Below are 15,825 nucleotides of genomic sequence, written 5' to 3'. Positions count from 1 at the left end.
AACATAATGCGTAATGCTTTTTCCAATAAGATTTAACATCCCAACAGAATCCATCACATACAAGTATACTTACCATTAAAACAGAGGACAGTAAAAACATTAAAAACAACAACAGAAAAATACGGCCATGAAAAGTTGTGATTAATTAGATGTAGTAATTACATTTTATTTGTCTGTGGTCATACAAATGCTTAATGGAGGCTAAAATACAGTACTTTCCTTCAAAAGCTGTAATTTGTCGTAAACATGAGAAACAACAGGACAAAATAAAACTGGCACACTTTTGACATGTCTCCTGTCAGTGTCCAGATGCCCTTTTGCTCTTCAGGTGTCTTAGGTTGAAACCTATAACAAAAAGTAAAACATTTTCTCTAACTTAGTCGAGCTAAGTTCTATTGATGTTCTTCATTAACGGAACTCTAATATCAACAGTTTTTCACCTGAACATAAAATCACTAAAAATGATTCAAACGCATGATTTGCCAGTGTATAAAACTGCACATGCTTGTCTTTGCCATGAGTTAGAATGATGCATGTTTGCGTGCAAGAAAACAGATTATGAATTAATTTTACATCTGATTTTTGCGAGGCGTTACATTTTGTATTTTATGTTTCTTTGAATAAGAAGCACCTGTTAAATAACACATTTCAGGGTAGTTTTATAATGTCATAACAATGTATAGATAGATATTAGGTCTCAAAGCTTACAGTAATATAACACAGTGTTTTGTTTAACTAGAGACATGGTACAAGTGCCCTATAGACACACAATTGAAGCACCAATTTAAATAAAATAAACATATTTCTATGAACATAAAATTATAAATCATTTAAACGAGTTAACCAACCTAAACAGATCATTAAAATAATTTATGTTGAAATTAAATATATATTATCATATTATTTTATATTAGTTCATTTCGCAGTTCGTAAATTATAATTGTACTTAAAAACACAGAACGGCACAGTGGTCCATTTCCTGCAGTCTGTTAGCTTCACAACTTATCCTGTGGTGTATTTTAGTGGCTTCCCTGCTGATGCTTGTCCTTTGCTACTGAACTGAGGTCAACTGATTTTTTTTTTTTTTTTACTGTTAGATTTAATAAAACCAGTCACAGATCTGTCCTAAAGGTCACCGGTTTCCTGGGAACCGCTGTCGTTACTGCATTAGACAGCTGCTGCTTGGCAGGAAGTCTTGAACATATGTGACCACAGCCTTGGAAAGATAAGTCATAGTGCCATAGCTGCCACTAGGAGCACTATCAAAAAAGAAGTTACAGATTCCTGTGGCAGGATCTTTCTCCAAGAAATACTCACTGGCCCCGCTGGATCTCTGAAATAAAAACACATGAGACACAGTGTCCAGATGTGCAACGCTGGCATCTACACAAAACAGGCACACTTTGAAGTTAAGATGTTTAAGCTTTTTCATTAGTACATAATTACCGTAATTCTATTTGTGTTATTTCTAGTGCTGTCAAATTATTAATCGTGATTAATCACATCCGAAATATCGTTTTTCTCCAATGCATGGCGGGCTGGAATTATTGGCACCCCTGGAATTTCATATTAGTTAATCGTGACGAATCGTTCGATAGCACTACAAAGTTTTGATGACATTACCATCATGCTTAAAATGTCAAAAACCATACTAATCAAGAACAAGTAGGTGTGTGCATGTGAGCATATCAACTGTACATCATATGATTATATATAACAGCATATGCATGATGATACCTGATCCTGTTGAAAGAGATCATTGGCCATGTGAACAATGCGGTCAATGTGAATAATTCCCCCAATACTGGGAATCTCCATGTCAGCTACAAGGGTCAGCACCATAATGGCCTCCACCAGCAGCTGTCTGTACTCAGGCTGAGGGACATGATTCAGTACAGACTCCACGTGCACTGCAAACTTGATTTCTCCTTCTGTCATCTACAATAACACACAGAAAACAGCACAAGGTTATGGGTATTTAAAGGAATATGAGAAGAAATTGCTAAATAAGGTTATTTTTTGTTTTCTTTGCACACAAAAAGTATTTTTGTAGTTTCATAAAATTACGGTTGAACCACTGATGGTACATGGACTATTTGAGTAATGTCCTTACTACCTTTCTGGGTCTAAAACTAGTCAGTTGCATTGCTGTCTATGGAGGGTCAGAAAGTTCTCCGATTTGATCAAGAATATCTTAACTTCTGAAAATTAAAGAAGGTCTAATGGGTTTGGAAAGACATGAGTAATTAATAAAAAAAATGTCGAACTATCACTTTAGGGTTTAATGTAATACAGTATGGTATAGTATACTGCAGGGGTCAACAAGTTCAGTCCAGGAGGGCCGGTTTCCTGCAGAGTTTAACTCCGACCCTAATCAAACACACCTGAAGCAGCTAATCAAAATTTACTAGGTATACTTCAAACGTTCAGGCAGGGTTGTTTAGGCAAGCTAAACTCTGCAGGACACCGGCCCTCCACATATTTATATATATAACAGTTTAAAATGAGTAGGTTAGATTTTTCTTTAAACCAAGGCTGCATTTATTTGATGACAATATAGTAAAAAAAAAAAAAATACTGTAATATTGTGAAACAATTATACAATTTCAGTATAAAAAACTGCTTTTTATTTGAATATATACAATTTGAATATATATATATATATATATATATATATATATATATATATATATATATATATATATATTTTTTTTTTTTTTTTTTTTTTTTTTCCTGTGATTGCAAAGCTTAAAAATCCAATGAATAGAGAGTTCAAAAAGTTTTTTTTTTGTAACAATGTGAAATACTGTTACTTTTTATCAATTGAATGCATTCTTGTTGACCCAAATATTTTTAGCTGTTGTACATATACATATATATGTACACTATATGTGAGTGTAGGTGGATGTACCTCACGGGTGGTGGAGGAAGGCAAGACATATCCGGCGATGGAGAGGCCATGACATTTCTGGAGAATCTTCCAGACTTTCTGGTAGAAGCCCATGGGAACCCTGTTTATGGCCCCGTCCAGTCTGCGTCTCCTCAGCCACTGGCCTTGGCGCTCCTCCCACTGCAGGTGTGGGTCTCCTGTCCCGGTCGGAGACAGCATCCCGCTGGGAGTGGAAGGGCTGCTGCATCGCTACAGACACGCACGCATTCGCATCGTCAGTACATCACAAAGATATGAGGTCAAACATTTGTGCCACTAATCAGCACATACAACACACTTAAGAACATGCTTCAGGTTTAGGAAACAGAAACTATGACAAACATAGCTAAAATGTTACAATGTCAGCCCATGCTAAGAGAGTGAAATGACCACAAGAAGACAAGACCGACAATGTTAATTGGCTGGAAGTTTGTCCCATTTCAAATCAGTCAACTAATGTGAGGCACTAAAAAATTCATTAGATTCAGTTTACATTCATTCAGAACCAATTAACAGAATTCACCCCTCCAAGTTAAAATGATTTTTAATTGTCTGACCTGACTGAAAAGAGAGTATTCGACAGTGGAGAGCAAGTGTTAGTGGAGAGGGTTTTGGTACAGTAGGCTTTTCTGCAAGTTACCGTGGAACGAGGGGATGTGAAATTACTGCTGATGGAATGACTGCTGGTAAATATCTATGAGAATAGAAGCAGAGCATACAAACACATAAAATGGACATACAAATGAAAAGCATTTCTGATGAACATCAATTATACAGAGAAACATTAACATGACAAGCTAACACCTTCACGTTAAAAAAAAAAAAGCTTTATATGACCAAAAAAGATGCGTATGATATGAGCAAACTGAATATCACTCAGAACCGTCATGCTAATACTGGTTGCATGGCCTTGACGAATGTGCTGTGACCTCTAGACAGAATGGGTTCTGTACAAAAAAGCTACTCTACGGGAATTACCACAGCATGCTAAAATTACAAACTCAACCCACACTTATGGGTCTGGAGTCATCGAGCTGAAAACAAAATAATATAAAAGTCATTCAAAGTACAGTGGGCAGGAAATCTATCTTAAACCACAGTGTAAATACATCACGATTTACAAAACACAAAAACATCTCATGTCTCATCTTTCACTCCACCTGTTTGATTTCAGTCTTGAGTTTTCTGATTCCTGTGCGCTCTGTCTTTGTGGCCCCCGTGTGGCCTAGTTCATGGATGGAGATGGCAGGACTGGTGGCAGAAGACTGAATCGGACGCACTTTCACACAATACAGAGCGATTATTGAAAAACAGACCAAACAAGAAGATCACAAGAATAGCTACATCATACCTCTTTTTAAATGAAATAATAAATAATACTCGTGAAGCTGTTTAGCTAGGCTGTATTAATTGGATCAGAAGTTAAATAAATTAAATAAATGTAAATACATTTTATAAATTCTAATAAATAATTTTTTTTACAAAGATTTCCATTTCATATAAATACTTTCTATTAATGAAAAACTGAACAATGTATGATAATTTGCCATTAATTTGCCTGTGCAAGAAAAAAAAAAAAAGTAACTGCAAGTTTTTCTTTCTTTATTTCTTTATTTCTCCTAACTGCAAGTTTGTATCCCTCAAGTTTTTATATTCTGACTTTATAACTCACAATTGTGCCTTTATAACACCAAATTGCGTAATACACTTGCAATTCTTGTTTTTTTTTTTCATTATGAGATATAAACTCGCAAATTGTATACTCAGAAATGCAAGATATAAACTTGAATGTTGGGGAAAGAGAATTTTAAAAGTAATGCATTACAATATTGCGATACTTCTTAAAAAAGTAACTAACTACATTACTTAGTTGCTTTTTATGGAAAGTAATGCATGACATTACCTTTGCGTTACTTTCGACTTACTTTTTAAATATGAGCAGGGCTTGATTGTTTTTAATATAAGTTCTATTTATAGCAAATGTAAAAACCCTTTCACACCAAAAAGTGAATACTCTTCAACAATGAAAAAACAATGAAGCTCAATTGTCAGTTTATCTAAAGCCATTTTTGCTTATTAGTATGGTTTGTATTTATATTTACTTCATAAATATACACAGTATACACACACATATATTATGTGAACAAAAACTTTTATTTTGGATGTGATTAAATACAATCAATCGCTTGAAAGCACTAGCAAATGTAGTATTATAGAAAAATGGCACCTAAAAAAAAGAAAGAAAAACTAAGGTTTATTGATACTCACTGCTTCTCTCTACACCAAATTCTTTCCCGCTCAGGATGTGATGTAAGAGATTCTTCATGTCAAAAGGACTGAGGCTCATCAGGCTCTCGGATGCCTCCTCACCTGTTGATGTCATACGGACAGATTTATTGCACATTATAACAAAAATAAAGATTTACATTGCAGAACCAAAATTTGATTGGCTGTACCTGAGCAGTGCAGACTGCGGGCAAGTTCTGTAGCCATCACTTGCATGATGAGCCCGATGCGCAGACGCAGCATGTCTCCAAACAGAGACGGCTGAGAGCGCACATACATGGCTAGATACACCATGATCTCCTGAGTTCGGAAGTTTAATGAGCGAATTTAATTTAAAAAATTGAAAGACGGCAACATCACTCGCAGTCTTAAAATTAGAACTACCTGTGTGAGGACAGCAATGCTGATGTCTTGACCACTGGCCTCATAAATCAAGCTAATCAGTTCTTCAGGAGGAAGAGGACTAAAAATAAAAGAAATGGTTGAGTAAAAGGAAAACATTAAAATGATTGCCTTTATTTAAAAAAAAAAAGAAAAAGCAGTTAATGTAAAAAATATATATTTAATCTAAAATGACCATGAGACTCACACAGTGATGACCTTCTCTCTGGGTTCAGGAGGAAGACCCACGGTCAGCTGTTTATGATGGGAGATCAGATCTGTGCAAGCCTACAAAAAATGAGTGAAAATATTAGAAGCACAATTGCTGAAGATTTTATATTTATACCATTATAATCTCTATGAATCAAATAATGTATATTTTAAAAACTATTTTCTTTATTTAGGAGTAAAAGTGTAATTTTTTTTAAACATTTCCAAGTTTTTGACGAATTGCTATATAAAGATTTCTGTTTAAAAAAGTTCTATTGTTAAGTACTTTTTTTTTTTTAAAACGTTAATTTAATCTAACAATCCTTAAAAAAGGTGTCCACAAAAAAGTATTAAGTAGCCTAACTGTTGTAAAATTAATAGTAATAAGAAATGTTTCTTGACCTCTGAAGGACAGAGTATATAATGAGTATAACAGACTAAAATATTTGGTAACACTTTTTTTTGATGGTCCCTTTTGAACATTCTGTTGACAATAAATAACTTTGCACCTACTTATCAACTAACTTTCCTTAGCGTGTCAGTAGACTATCTTTTAATAAGCGTTAATTGTGATTATCTCAGACATTCTACTGACTGTAGGTAACTTTGAAAGAACAACTCTAACCCTACCAGTGTACTAATAGTCTACTAGCACTATAGTTGAAGTTAGGAGACATGCATATGCAATGTTATAGTCAACAGAATGTGTTAAAGGGACTAAAGTGAATTCAAATATTCTACTAAAATCTGACTCCACGCTTTTGAATGATAATATAACAAACATTTAAGTTTAAAAAGGTTTAATATGCAAGTTTATTCAATAAAAAAAAAATGAACAAGCATTTACAGGAATAGGGTCTCACCTCAGCAAGGACTTCCACCCTCTTCTTCAGGATTCCTGAAATGTAGCGGATGAGGCCCCATTCCTTACACGCTCCTGCCCGAACATACAGCTCCTCCAGCAGAGAGCGAACAGAAGCCTCTCCGTGTTCTGACAGATTTACTATCCAATCTGGCCCTCTAATACACACACAAACACCAGGAGGAGAAAGATTTAATGACTGAGTTTAGACTTTAAATTACAAATGTTAATGTATATGCCCAGTCAACAAACATTCTCACTTCATAGCATAGAGCACATAGAGGATATCTGCCTGGTCCTGAAGGGATGGACAATGCTTCAGCTGATTGACCAGAGAGGCAAAGTCTGTGTTCCCATGAGAATCACGTGGCAAGTGCAGGTCAACACTATCTGCCTGGTGTGACAAAAACAGACGTGAATCAAAACCATTGCCCATTTATTCAATTTTTTACACTTTATGATTAAGTGTGTAGACTTGCCTTGGTGTGATGAGAAACATTGTGCTGAGGGACTTCCAGAAGGTTCAGAGACTTCCTGTGTTTGCTCATGATGGGGACAACAGGCAAATACATGGACGGCTCTGAAAAAAAACAGAATGAGCCATACTCTAAAAAAACATTAAATACACTATTTGAATGGCTTACTGGGCATGTTATGGCCCTGAACTTGGGCCATGAAAGAAAGGATGTCCCTGGTGGTGTGTTCAGCACTGAAAACGTGGTGCTGGCCCCTCTGGATGGGCGGCAGATGGCATTTTGGAGCAGTGCTGTGCAATAGATCTGTGAGATACTGGTCAAACATGTTTCCTGAACCTCCTGTGGGAAAACAAACCAACACTTATTTTTTTTAGTTTATGTGGAGTTGTTGCTTTTTGGATGCTGATGTCCCCAGTAGACTTATTAACTAGCTTAACCAAAAAGATCAGAAACAGACATGTGCAGATATTTAAATTCTGGATGATAATGATTAGTACAATTTGACACCATTTTAATATAATAAAATATGAAATAATATGAAAATAATGTACATCACAATAATACAGTACAATATTAAAAATGGATAATCGCATGGAGATTTGTTAAATATTACATTTTATAGTGCTATTAAACTAAACATGTTTTTAAAGATGAATTGACTTTAGGTGATTTAAATGTAAACACATTTTTAAATTAGTAGATAACTAACACATTGTTAATCTAGAATTGTTTATTTTGTTATTGAAGTATTTTGAATGAGCTGTTTTATATTTTATTATTAACTCTAACTTTAATTTTATGATTTTGTCATTTTTATTAGTTTTGTGTTTTTAAAATTTATATTTATTTTATTTTTTATTTCAGTTTTACATTCATTACTTCAGATTCAACTTATTTTATTCTAGTTGCCAGTGCCAATTTTTATTCACATTTTTTAAGTTTAAGTGTCAGCTAATATTCACATTTTAATTCAGATTTATTTTAACAGTTTAGTTTAGTAACTCTGCTGATATGGTACCCTAAGAAAGACCATTCTGGTCTATCAGCTTGACCGACATTAACCAGCATAAATCAACCATCAACACTTAATCTGGTCTAAAAAACTCTTTAGCATGGTATGAATACATGTCTTTTGGGTGGAGAGATGTTTTTCAAAGCAGCTGTATGCAAGTCATTATGGATACCTGAGGGCCCAAATTCTTCCTCTTCTTCCTCCTCTTCCTCCAGCAGATTCTCTTCAGAGTCGGCATCCAAGAAGCTGAGTTGGGTGTGGAAGGAGGTTGTGAGGAACGTAGAGAGGTTTGCCATCTGCACCCTAAACAGCAAAGAGACTTGCAATATCAAATCAACCGTATTTGTGCCACAAACACCATACTGTATATAGCTCTTTTCATTGTTATCGTCACAATTTTCCTTGCCTTGCACCCGCAAAGTAGCCATCTTGAAGCTTCCGGAGGGTGGAGAGGATACAGGGGTCAATACTGTCACCATCCTCAACTGGCCCAGTTATAGAAACAAAGAAACTGTTATTATTCATTTGTGCATTTTGCAATACCTTCCCTCGAGCTAGAAGCTAGAAGCTTTACCCAGCATGCTCTGTGTGATAGGAAATGTGAGAGTAGGTCTTCCAGTCATCCGCCAGCAGGACGAAAGATAAGCAAGCTCTGTTCGCAACATCTCCACAATCATCTGGTTATCCAAAGCCAAGTAGAAGTGATGCTGGTCAATGAACTATGGGAGAAATATACTGTTATAATATCTGTTAAACTTTACAGTATATAGAGAACATACATTTTTTGCAGAGTAGGTCTTCTACCATAAAAGACTTCGGCGTGAGATCGATTTTATTTACCTGTGGAGTGAATGTGTAAGTACCATTTCTGATCTCGTAAAACTTTGAAGTTCCCAAGACACCGATGTGCCTGTATGGTCGCCCACTCAGATTCAGTTTTTTACAGTTACCTAAGCAAAGAAAAATAAATAGTTTGAATTCATTTTTTCGTATCCCACAATCATCAAGTCCTTCTTCTAAATGCAGTTTTACAGATGTAGCCTTTGTTTACGCTGTCTGGCTCTGTCCTAGTAGTCATGGTGGATCTGAACACTTACCCAGTTTCACGTAAATGTGGCTCAGGATCCGAGCTGGCATGACTCGGATGGGCGAAACGTCAGAGATGGTCTGGACCTCAATCCCTTGGTCCTTCAGCAGCTGCTGGATCTGCACTGACTCAGCCACTACACTCACTAAACAGAACAAATAGAGTTGCTGGCAAAAGGTCAGGCTTCTCTGTTAACAAATTATCGTGTCAAAATCTATTTCTAAATTGAGCTTCAAGTAATGAATTGAATCTGCTCCTTAAATGGACTTCAGCCCAACAAAACCAGCTGATTCATTCCTACTATGCGTTGAATTTTTATATCCCCTAATATCAAATATTAAATATTAAAACAATGTTAAACTTACACCTTCTATAGATAGAAATCTTACTATATAGTTCATGCTATACATTTTTAGTCTGAAGTATATATTCAGTTTATTCTTTCTTTAGCCCAATTTTTTCAAAACACACAAGTTATTTCCCTTAAAGAGCAACCTTTTCCCTTTACCTGTAATAACTCTCAGTGCGTTATATCTTGCTAATGCGGTTGTAAAACTATTGTGCAAGTTATAAAGTAACTGAAAGAGCATAAGTGCCTGAGTTTGACCAAAACATATACTCTCTGCATAAAATTTGAGAAACAGTAACACAATATAACGATACACATAAGTCTGTGCCTTATATAGGTACTGTCTGACTGTCTATATTTCTTATAAAAAACCAACGACTAAAGCAATAACATTCACAAACCTTGCACAACAACATCTGGCTTGAATTCTTTAGAAAATCGCCTGTTTAGAGGATCAATTTCTCCAGGGGCCAGAAATCCCTAATTAAAATGAATCATTTGTCAGACATCATAAAACAAAGGAGCAAAACACACAGGATTGCCTAAGAAACACTGGGACTACTCCGTTTTGACATTTCACATCTGCACTTAATCAACAAAGACACCAAAGGTAGCGCTTCGCCACCTGACATCATATCTGATTATACACAGTATAACATGTTTAATATGGAAGTGGATTCAGACTTTAGTACCTCTGCCAACAGGCAGCCCAGGATATACAGAGACTGGCCCCACATGTGTGGTAGCTGGCCAGAGGCCACCCGCTCCACGGAGTGAGGATTTCCGTACTCCTCTTCAACCTGAACAAGAAATAAACACACAGATGAGCAAGAGATCAAAACATTTTACCCAGGATTGTTTGTGTCATAGTTACTGAGCAGAGTCCAAACACTAATTCAACTTAAATTAAAGGGTTAGTTCGCCCCAAAATGAAAACAATGTCCTTAATTACTCACCCACATGTCCTTCGTTCATCTTCAGAACACAAATTAAGATTTTACTTGGTGAAATCGGAGAACCATCTGACCCTCCAGACTGCAACACAACTGAAATCGTTTACGCCCAGGGGAAAGAGCGCGTTGCGATACCCTCCAAAATGGCGGAAGACGTAAGTCGAGGGAGGAGAATGATTGACCAAATTATTTTATTTTTGCTTTCTTTGCGAAAAAAGCATTTTAGCATCACAAAACTGAAGTTGAGCTACTGATGTCATATGGACAGTTTTACTGACGTATTTACTACATTTCTGGACCTGCATCATTTCAGTTGCGTTGCTGTCTGTGGAGAGTCAGATAGCTCTCAGAATTCATAAACATTATCTTAATTTGTGCTTAGAGGATGTCTTATGGGTTCTTATGGAATAACTAATGATTAATTAATCATTAATAATTGTATTCATTTTATTTAGTGTCTTATTTGAAGAAAAAAAATCTTATTTGAAGTAATAAATGTGCATGCTGATTCAGGATGATAAACAATCATTTGTTGCAGATGAGAATTAAACATTGGTGAACTGTAAATGTTATTGATCAGAATATAAAACTCACTTTGTCAGCGGGTACGGCGTATAGTTCAGGCACCAGACGAATCCCGTGTTTGCCTCTCATCAAAACTCCATCAAGAGCCTCCCTGTATTCCTGCACCTAAGGAATGACACCCTGCCAGTCATGAGTGGGAGTTATTTCTTTTTCCTAAGAGTTACTGCCGCCAAGTACAATACTGTTTGTACCTGCTCATGGTCTTCATTGAAGATGCCATCGAGTATAAGGTAAGTCCAAAACACTGGCCACTCACATTCGATGTTCTCAAAGAGCTTCAGCTCAGCAGGATCATAGTGAAGGCGAGTGGGGTCCTAGCGCAACCGTAAAAACACAGAATGCAGTAACACGATGAAAAAATTAGCCACAAAATTCTTGCTTTGCGTAAAAAAAAACAAATGTTTGGTTACCTCTTTTGGGGTCCTGTATCCATCTCTGATAAATCGACAACAGCCGTAACGTCCCTAAAATGATTGACAACTGCTTAAGATCATTATAAAAGTAGCAACTGCATTTGAAAGCACAGCCTTTTCCTCAGCGGCCCAGTACCTGCAGCTTGGTGATGATTTCACCCTTGGTGATGTTGACCAGATCTGCGTCCTCCACTGCAAACGCAGGAAAGGAGATGACAGAGAGCAGGCCGGCATCTATCTCTTTAGAGGTGGAAGCTCGAGGAAGCATGGAGCACAAGATAGACTAGAAACGTAACGAGAAACAAGATGTTTGACTTTCATTGACTGGGAGAAAAAAACCCCTTAAAAAATACTAAATAATAAACCTGAGTTACATCTCCCAAAACCTTTGTAAGCATAAGTACAGTGTATACCATTGGTGCTAATTATGCTTTTGAGAAAGTCATCAAAATAATAACCAACTAAGAACCACATTTAACTTATTAATTTACCTGACAATGTTCTACTTCATCTGGGAGAACATGAATCACTGATTTTGGGCCTCCATGAGCTCCAAACAAGTCAAGCTCATCGATGGCCTCCAAAGCTGCCTAAAAACATGAACGGCAAACAAAACTCAGTTTCTGAATGAGCAGAGAGATGAAACCAGATGACTTTCCTACCTTAGCCATTCCGACAGAGCTGCCGTTCAGTTCAGGAATTCCTTGATTGGTTTTGTCTCCTCTCTCCCACATCCCATAATCCTGCAGAGGAGCGTGAACTGTAATGTCCGTTCAGTAACTCTATTATCTAAGAAGAAGCTGATAAACCAATGAAAACTCACAGCCACTTTGTATGCTGCCTCGATGTAGAACACAAGGTTCTGGATAAACGCCACCTCGTCTAAGTTAGATATGATACGAAGACCTGAAAAAGAATTTCAGCGACAATGAAAAAGGTTGCTGAAAATAGGAAACCCCACAACACAACAAAAAGCACAACCCAAACAATGGAGGCTAAATTGAAAAACCTATTCAAAGTTTGTTTGTTTGCTTTGTGGCAAATCCATACACAATCTCTGTGAATCTATTTTCACATATTCTGCTCTAGTTTTTAGGGCAAATCAGTAGAATTCTGTGGAATAGAATTGCCAAACTTTGCTAAAGATGCTTGAAGACCTGGCTATAAGTGCAAGTAAAAAAAAGTTACACTATTTGTTTTTACCACATATATAACTTTAAATGAGAAGTAATTTTGAAGAAATTGACTATTTTATAATTGACTACTAGTGCTGTCAAATGAATAATTGTGTTTATTTATCGTCATGTACATGTACTGTGTGTGTATTTATGTATATATAAAAATTCACACACATACAGTATATATTTAAAAAGATTTACATTTTACAAATATATACATATTTATTGTCTTATATTTCATATTATTTATATATATTTAATATATAAACGACATATATAAACATTTATGTATTTATATACAAATAATAAATGTAAACACACATATTATGTAAAAGAAAAACTTTTATTTTGGATACGATTAAGCGCACTTAATTGTTTGACAGCACTAAACACTACACATAATTTTATACATGAATATATAAAAATATTTACACATAATGTGCTCTAGAATGGGAAATCCCAGAAACTACCTGCATAAATCATAAAACAAAGCTAAGATTTTCATTTTCATGTTAACTTTACGACTTTCCTCAGCAGAAATGTATTTGCTGTCTCTCTCTCTCTCTCTCTCTCTCTATATATATTTCTGGATAAATCCATTCCACAGGTTGTTGTCCTTACCTGAGGCGGTCATCTGAGCCAATGTGAGCAGGTACAATGATGTGGCATCAACCTGCAGGTGCCCCCACTGATCATCTCCAACCACTGTGGCACAGGAAGGAGTGTGATATTTGGCATGCAGGCAGTCCTTTGTGCTCTGTGTGTGTTTGAACTTCTCTACCTTTTCCACCTGCAGTAACATACGCGGATGCTCAGCCAGGCTGTGTGTGTTCACATGAGCTCAACAGATGGGTTTAGAATAACAAACGAGCGAGACCATAGAGTTTAATGCCATCTCACCTGTCTCATCATACACTGCAGGAGCCCCTGCATTAGTTTCACCACACTCTGGGGAAAAAAAAGCTCTTAATAGTACAAGTACAGATTTCTGGAAATAAACAAGCAGCACAATATTCTGGATAAATGTCAATTTTCTTTTTTTTTTTTTATATATTTTATACGCATACAAAGAAATAAATATTTTTATTTAACAAGGATGTCTCAAACTGATCCAAATTTACAGAAAGTCCTTTGTAATGATATTATTATTAATTTATTTTAATTTTGTTTGTTTTTTATAGGAGTAATGGCTGGTGAGAATTCAGATTTCACAGGAATAAATTACATTTTAAAATATATTCAAACACAAAATAATTATTTAGAAAATTCCTTTTTTTTTTGGTGAAAGCATCCATCAACCTGTTACAGTACTCAACGACAATGTGCTACCGAACAATGCCGCAACAGGTGGTCATGTTTTGAGGTTTCAGTCACCTGTTCAAGCTCGTAAGCTTTAGCTTTGTCCTCATCACGGTCTGCATTCTTGCGGTAAGCCATGCCAAGTCCCCACACTGCCAAGATGCTGTAAACGTTATCTCTGACCCAGGCATCCTTCTGCTGCTCGCTAGCTGGCAGCAGACCTGTCACCGGATTCTGTACGGAGAGGTCAAACCAATCTTTATTAATTCAGATATACACCATTTAAATACAAGCTTGATCTGACTTGCTATGCTAACTCTCATAACACTTACATGTTAGACATTTTAAACAAAAGTAACATGCTATTTACTCATACAAATAAATAATACATTTAGTCATTTATTATTACTTATACAGTTTCTTGTGCTGTGCATAAAGCATAAGCTTTGATTTTAAAGGAATTTACATGCTGCAGATAATACAAATATTTTCCTCACTCACGGGTTATTTAAAGGTGACCTTTGTTCAAACCTTATTTATTTTTAGATTTCTCCTGTCAAAATGGCCCCAGTGGGGCAGAAGAATCTCAACCACAAGAAACTACTGTAGACAAAAGCCTATGTTTTTATTTGAGCTGGATTTTTCTTTTTCCTTTTTCTCTCTCTCTCTCTCTATTTTTTTTGTGTGCATTTTAATAATTCATTATGAACAATATAGATCGTTTAGAACAGATTTGCAGAACACATTAGAATTACAATTTACCGTAATACGGAATTATTAGAATAGATAACAATATCAGTGTATACGATACTGATTAGAACAATGGGTTAAAACAGAATAGTAAAGAATTATATAGTACATTCAAACAGAATAATGCATGCAGCTAAATAAAACAGAATATATAACGGAGCAGAACAGAAATAATGGAGTAAAAGAAAACAGCATGATGTAACACAGTAGACTAGACTAGAATAGAATAGAATAGAATAGAATAGAATAGAATTCTCGATCATGTTTTGAACAAACCTGGTGGCATAAAATTGTTTCTTGGACAAGTCTGGCAAATCCATCCAATCTCACTCCTGAATTACTGCGGCTCCTCATGCTGTCATCTATTTATGGTCTTGATATAGAATTTAAGAAGACACGAAACAGAAACCTTCTGCTTCCTGGTCGATTAGAAGAGCGCATGCAACCAGGTCTTTACTGTAACCTAGTGATTCATGACGGCTAGCCAAGTCATGTCGGTCCGCAATGTTGTCCATTCATTTACTAAATAATGAAACGATTAAAATAAACGGGCCCACCAAACAAACAGGCCATTCAAAGTCAATAAACGTCCTTCTACCATTTTAAGGATCTGTATTAAAGCTCTGTATGTTTATTAAGCGTTGCACATCCCGTATGAATTCCGATGTTGACAGCAAACGAAAGCCCGCCCACATGATGACGTACGGCTGTTTGAGTGACAGGAAAACCCGGAAGTACGGTAATACTTCGCCAGCATCCAGGGAGTAACGGAAGATTTATAGTTATTTTAAACAAGCATTTCCTTTCTCAAGAGCTGGTCTAGGATTTGAATGTTTTTTTCTAACAATTCACGTCTATTAATCGTGCTAAACGCTACTGAAACGTTAATTAAAACGTCTCGTTTAAAAAATAATCCATGTAGGTTATCCGTTTGTCATTGGAGTCCGCCTACGGTATGCGCTCTGGAACAAACGCGATTTGTTTTCACGTAGAAGCTCGTCTTTTGATTGGTTCACGACGAGTGATTTGGAGTACATTAGGGGCATTGACACTGA

At 36.1% G+C, this 15,825-nt stretch overlaps 1 protein-coding gene across 6 annotated transcripts; it reads right to left on the bottom strand.

Moving 5' to 3' along the window:
* Positions 1–141: 141 nt before the first annotated feature.
* phka2 (phosphorylase kinase, alpha 2 (liver)) lies at positions 142–15,712 on the bottom strand. Of its 6 annotated transcripts, none has more exons than XM_043252265.1 (32): positions 15,047–15,712; positions 14,096–14,254; positions 13,622–13,669; positions 13,343–13,511; positions 12,367–12,449; positions 12,206–12,286; positions 12,035–12,133; positions 11,680–11,826; positions 11,541–11,594; positions 11,322–11,444; positions 11,140–11,235; positions 10,285–10,392; positions 9,994–10,072; positions 9,254–9,388; positions 8,997–9,106; positions 8,731–8,875; positions 8,563–8,641; positions 8,329–8,459; positions 7,313–7,483; positions 7,148–7,248; positions 6,929–7,062; positions 6,670–6,826; positions 5,805–5,884; positions 5,600–5,678; positions 5,386–5,515; positions 5,198–5,299; positions 4,090–4,208; positions 3,940–3,963; positions 3,570–3,623; positions 2,912–3,139; positions 1,738–1,938; positions 142–1,333 (listed from the first exon to the last, which is right to left on the bottom strand). In XM_043252265.1, exons 1-32 carry the CDS (start codon positions 15,122–15,124, stop codon positions 1,160–1,162), a joined length of 3,678 nt encoding a protein of 1,225 aa, XP_043108200.1. In that variant the 5' UTR covers positions 15,125–15,712; the 3' UTR covers positions 142–1,159. The 6 variants fall into 6 exon arrangements, with proteins under 6 accessions (XP_043108200.1, XP_043108205.1, XP_043108202.1 ...); XM_043252270.1 differs by lacking the exon at positions 15,047–15,712 and having other exon boundaries at positions 13,343–13,426; positions 13,503–13,511; positions 14,096–14,179; XM_043252267.1 differs by lacking the exon at positions 3,570–3,623.
* Between the last annotated feature and the right edge of the window lie 113 nt (positions 15,713–15,825).

This window comes from Puntigrus tetrazona, chromosome 11, assembly GCF_018831695.1.
Source record: "Puntigrus tetrazona isolate hp1 chromosome 11, ASM1883169v1, whole genome shotgun sequence".
Lineage (NCBI taxonomy): Eukaryota > Metazoa > Chordata > Actinopteri > Cypriniformes > Cyprinidae > Puntigrus > Puntigrus tetrazona.
The sequence above is the reverse complement of the archived record's forward strand: the minus strand, read 5'-3'. Positions and strand labels throughout refer to the sequence as shown.

Coding starts and splice junctions, on each gene's coding strand:
- phka2 (XM_043252265.1), bottom strand. CDS start 15,124: ATGAGGAGCCGCAGTAATTCAGGAGTGAGATTGGATGGATTTGCCAGA. Junction 7,063..7,147: donor ATGTTTCTCATCACACCAAG/GCAAGTCTACAC, acceptor TTGTCACACCAG/GCAGATAGTGTTGACCTGCA. Junction 4,209..5,197: donor ATTTGGTGTAGAGAGAAGCA/GTGAGTATCAAT, acceptor ATTGTGTGAAAG/TGCGTCCGATTCAGTCTTCT.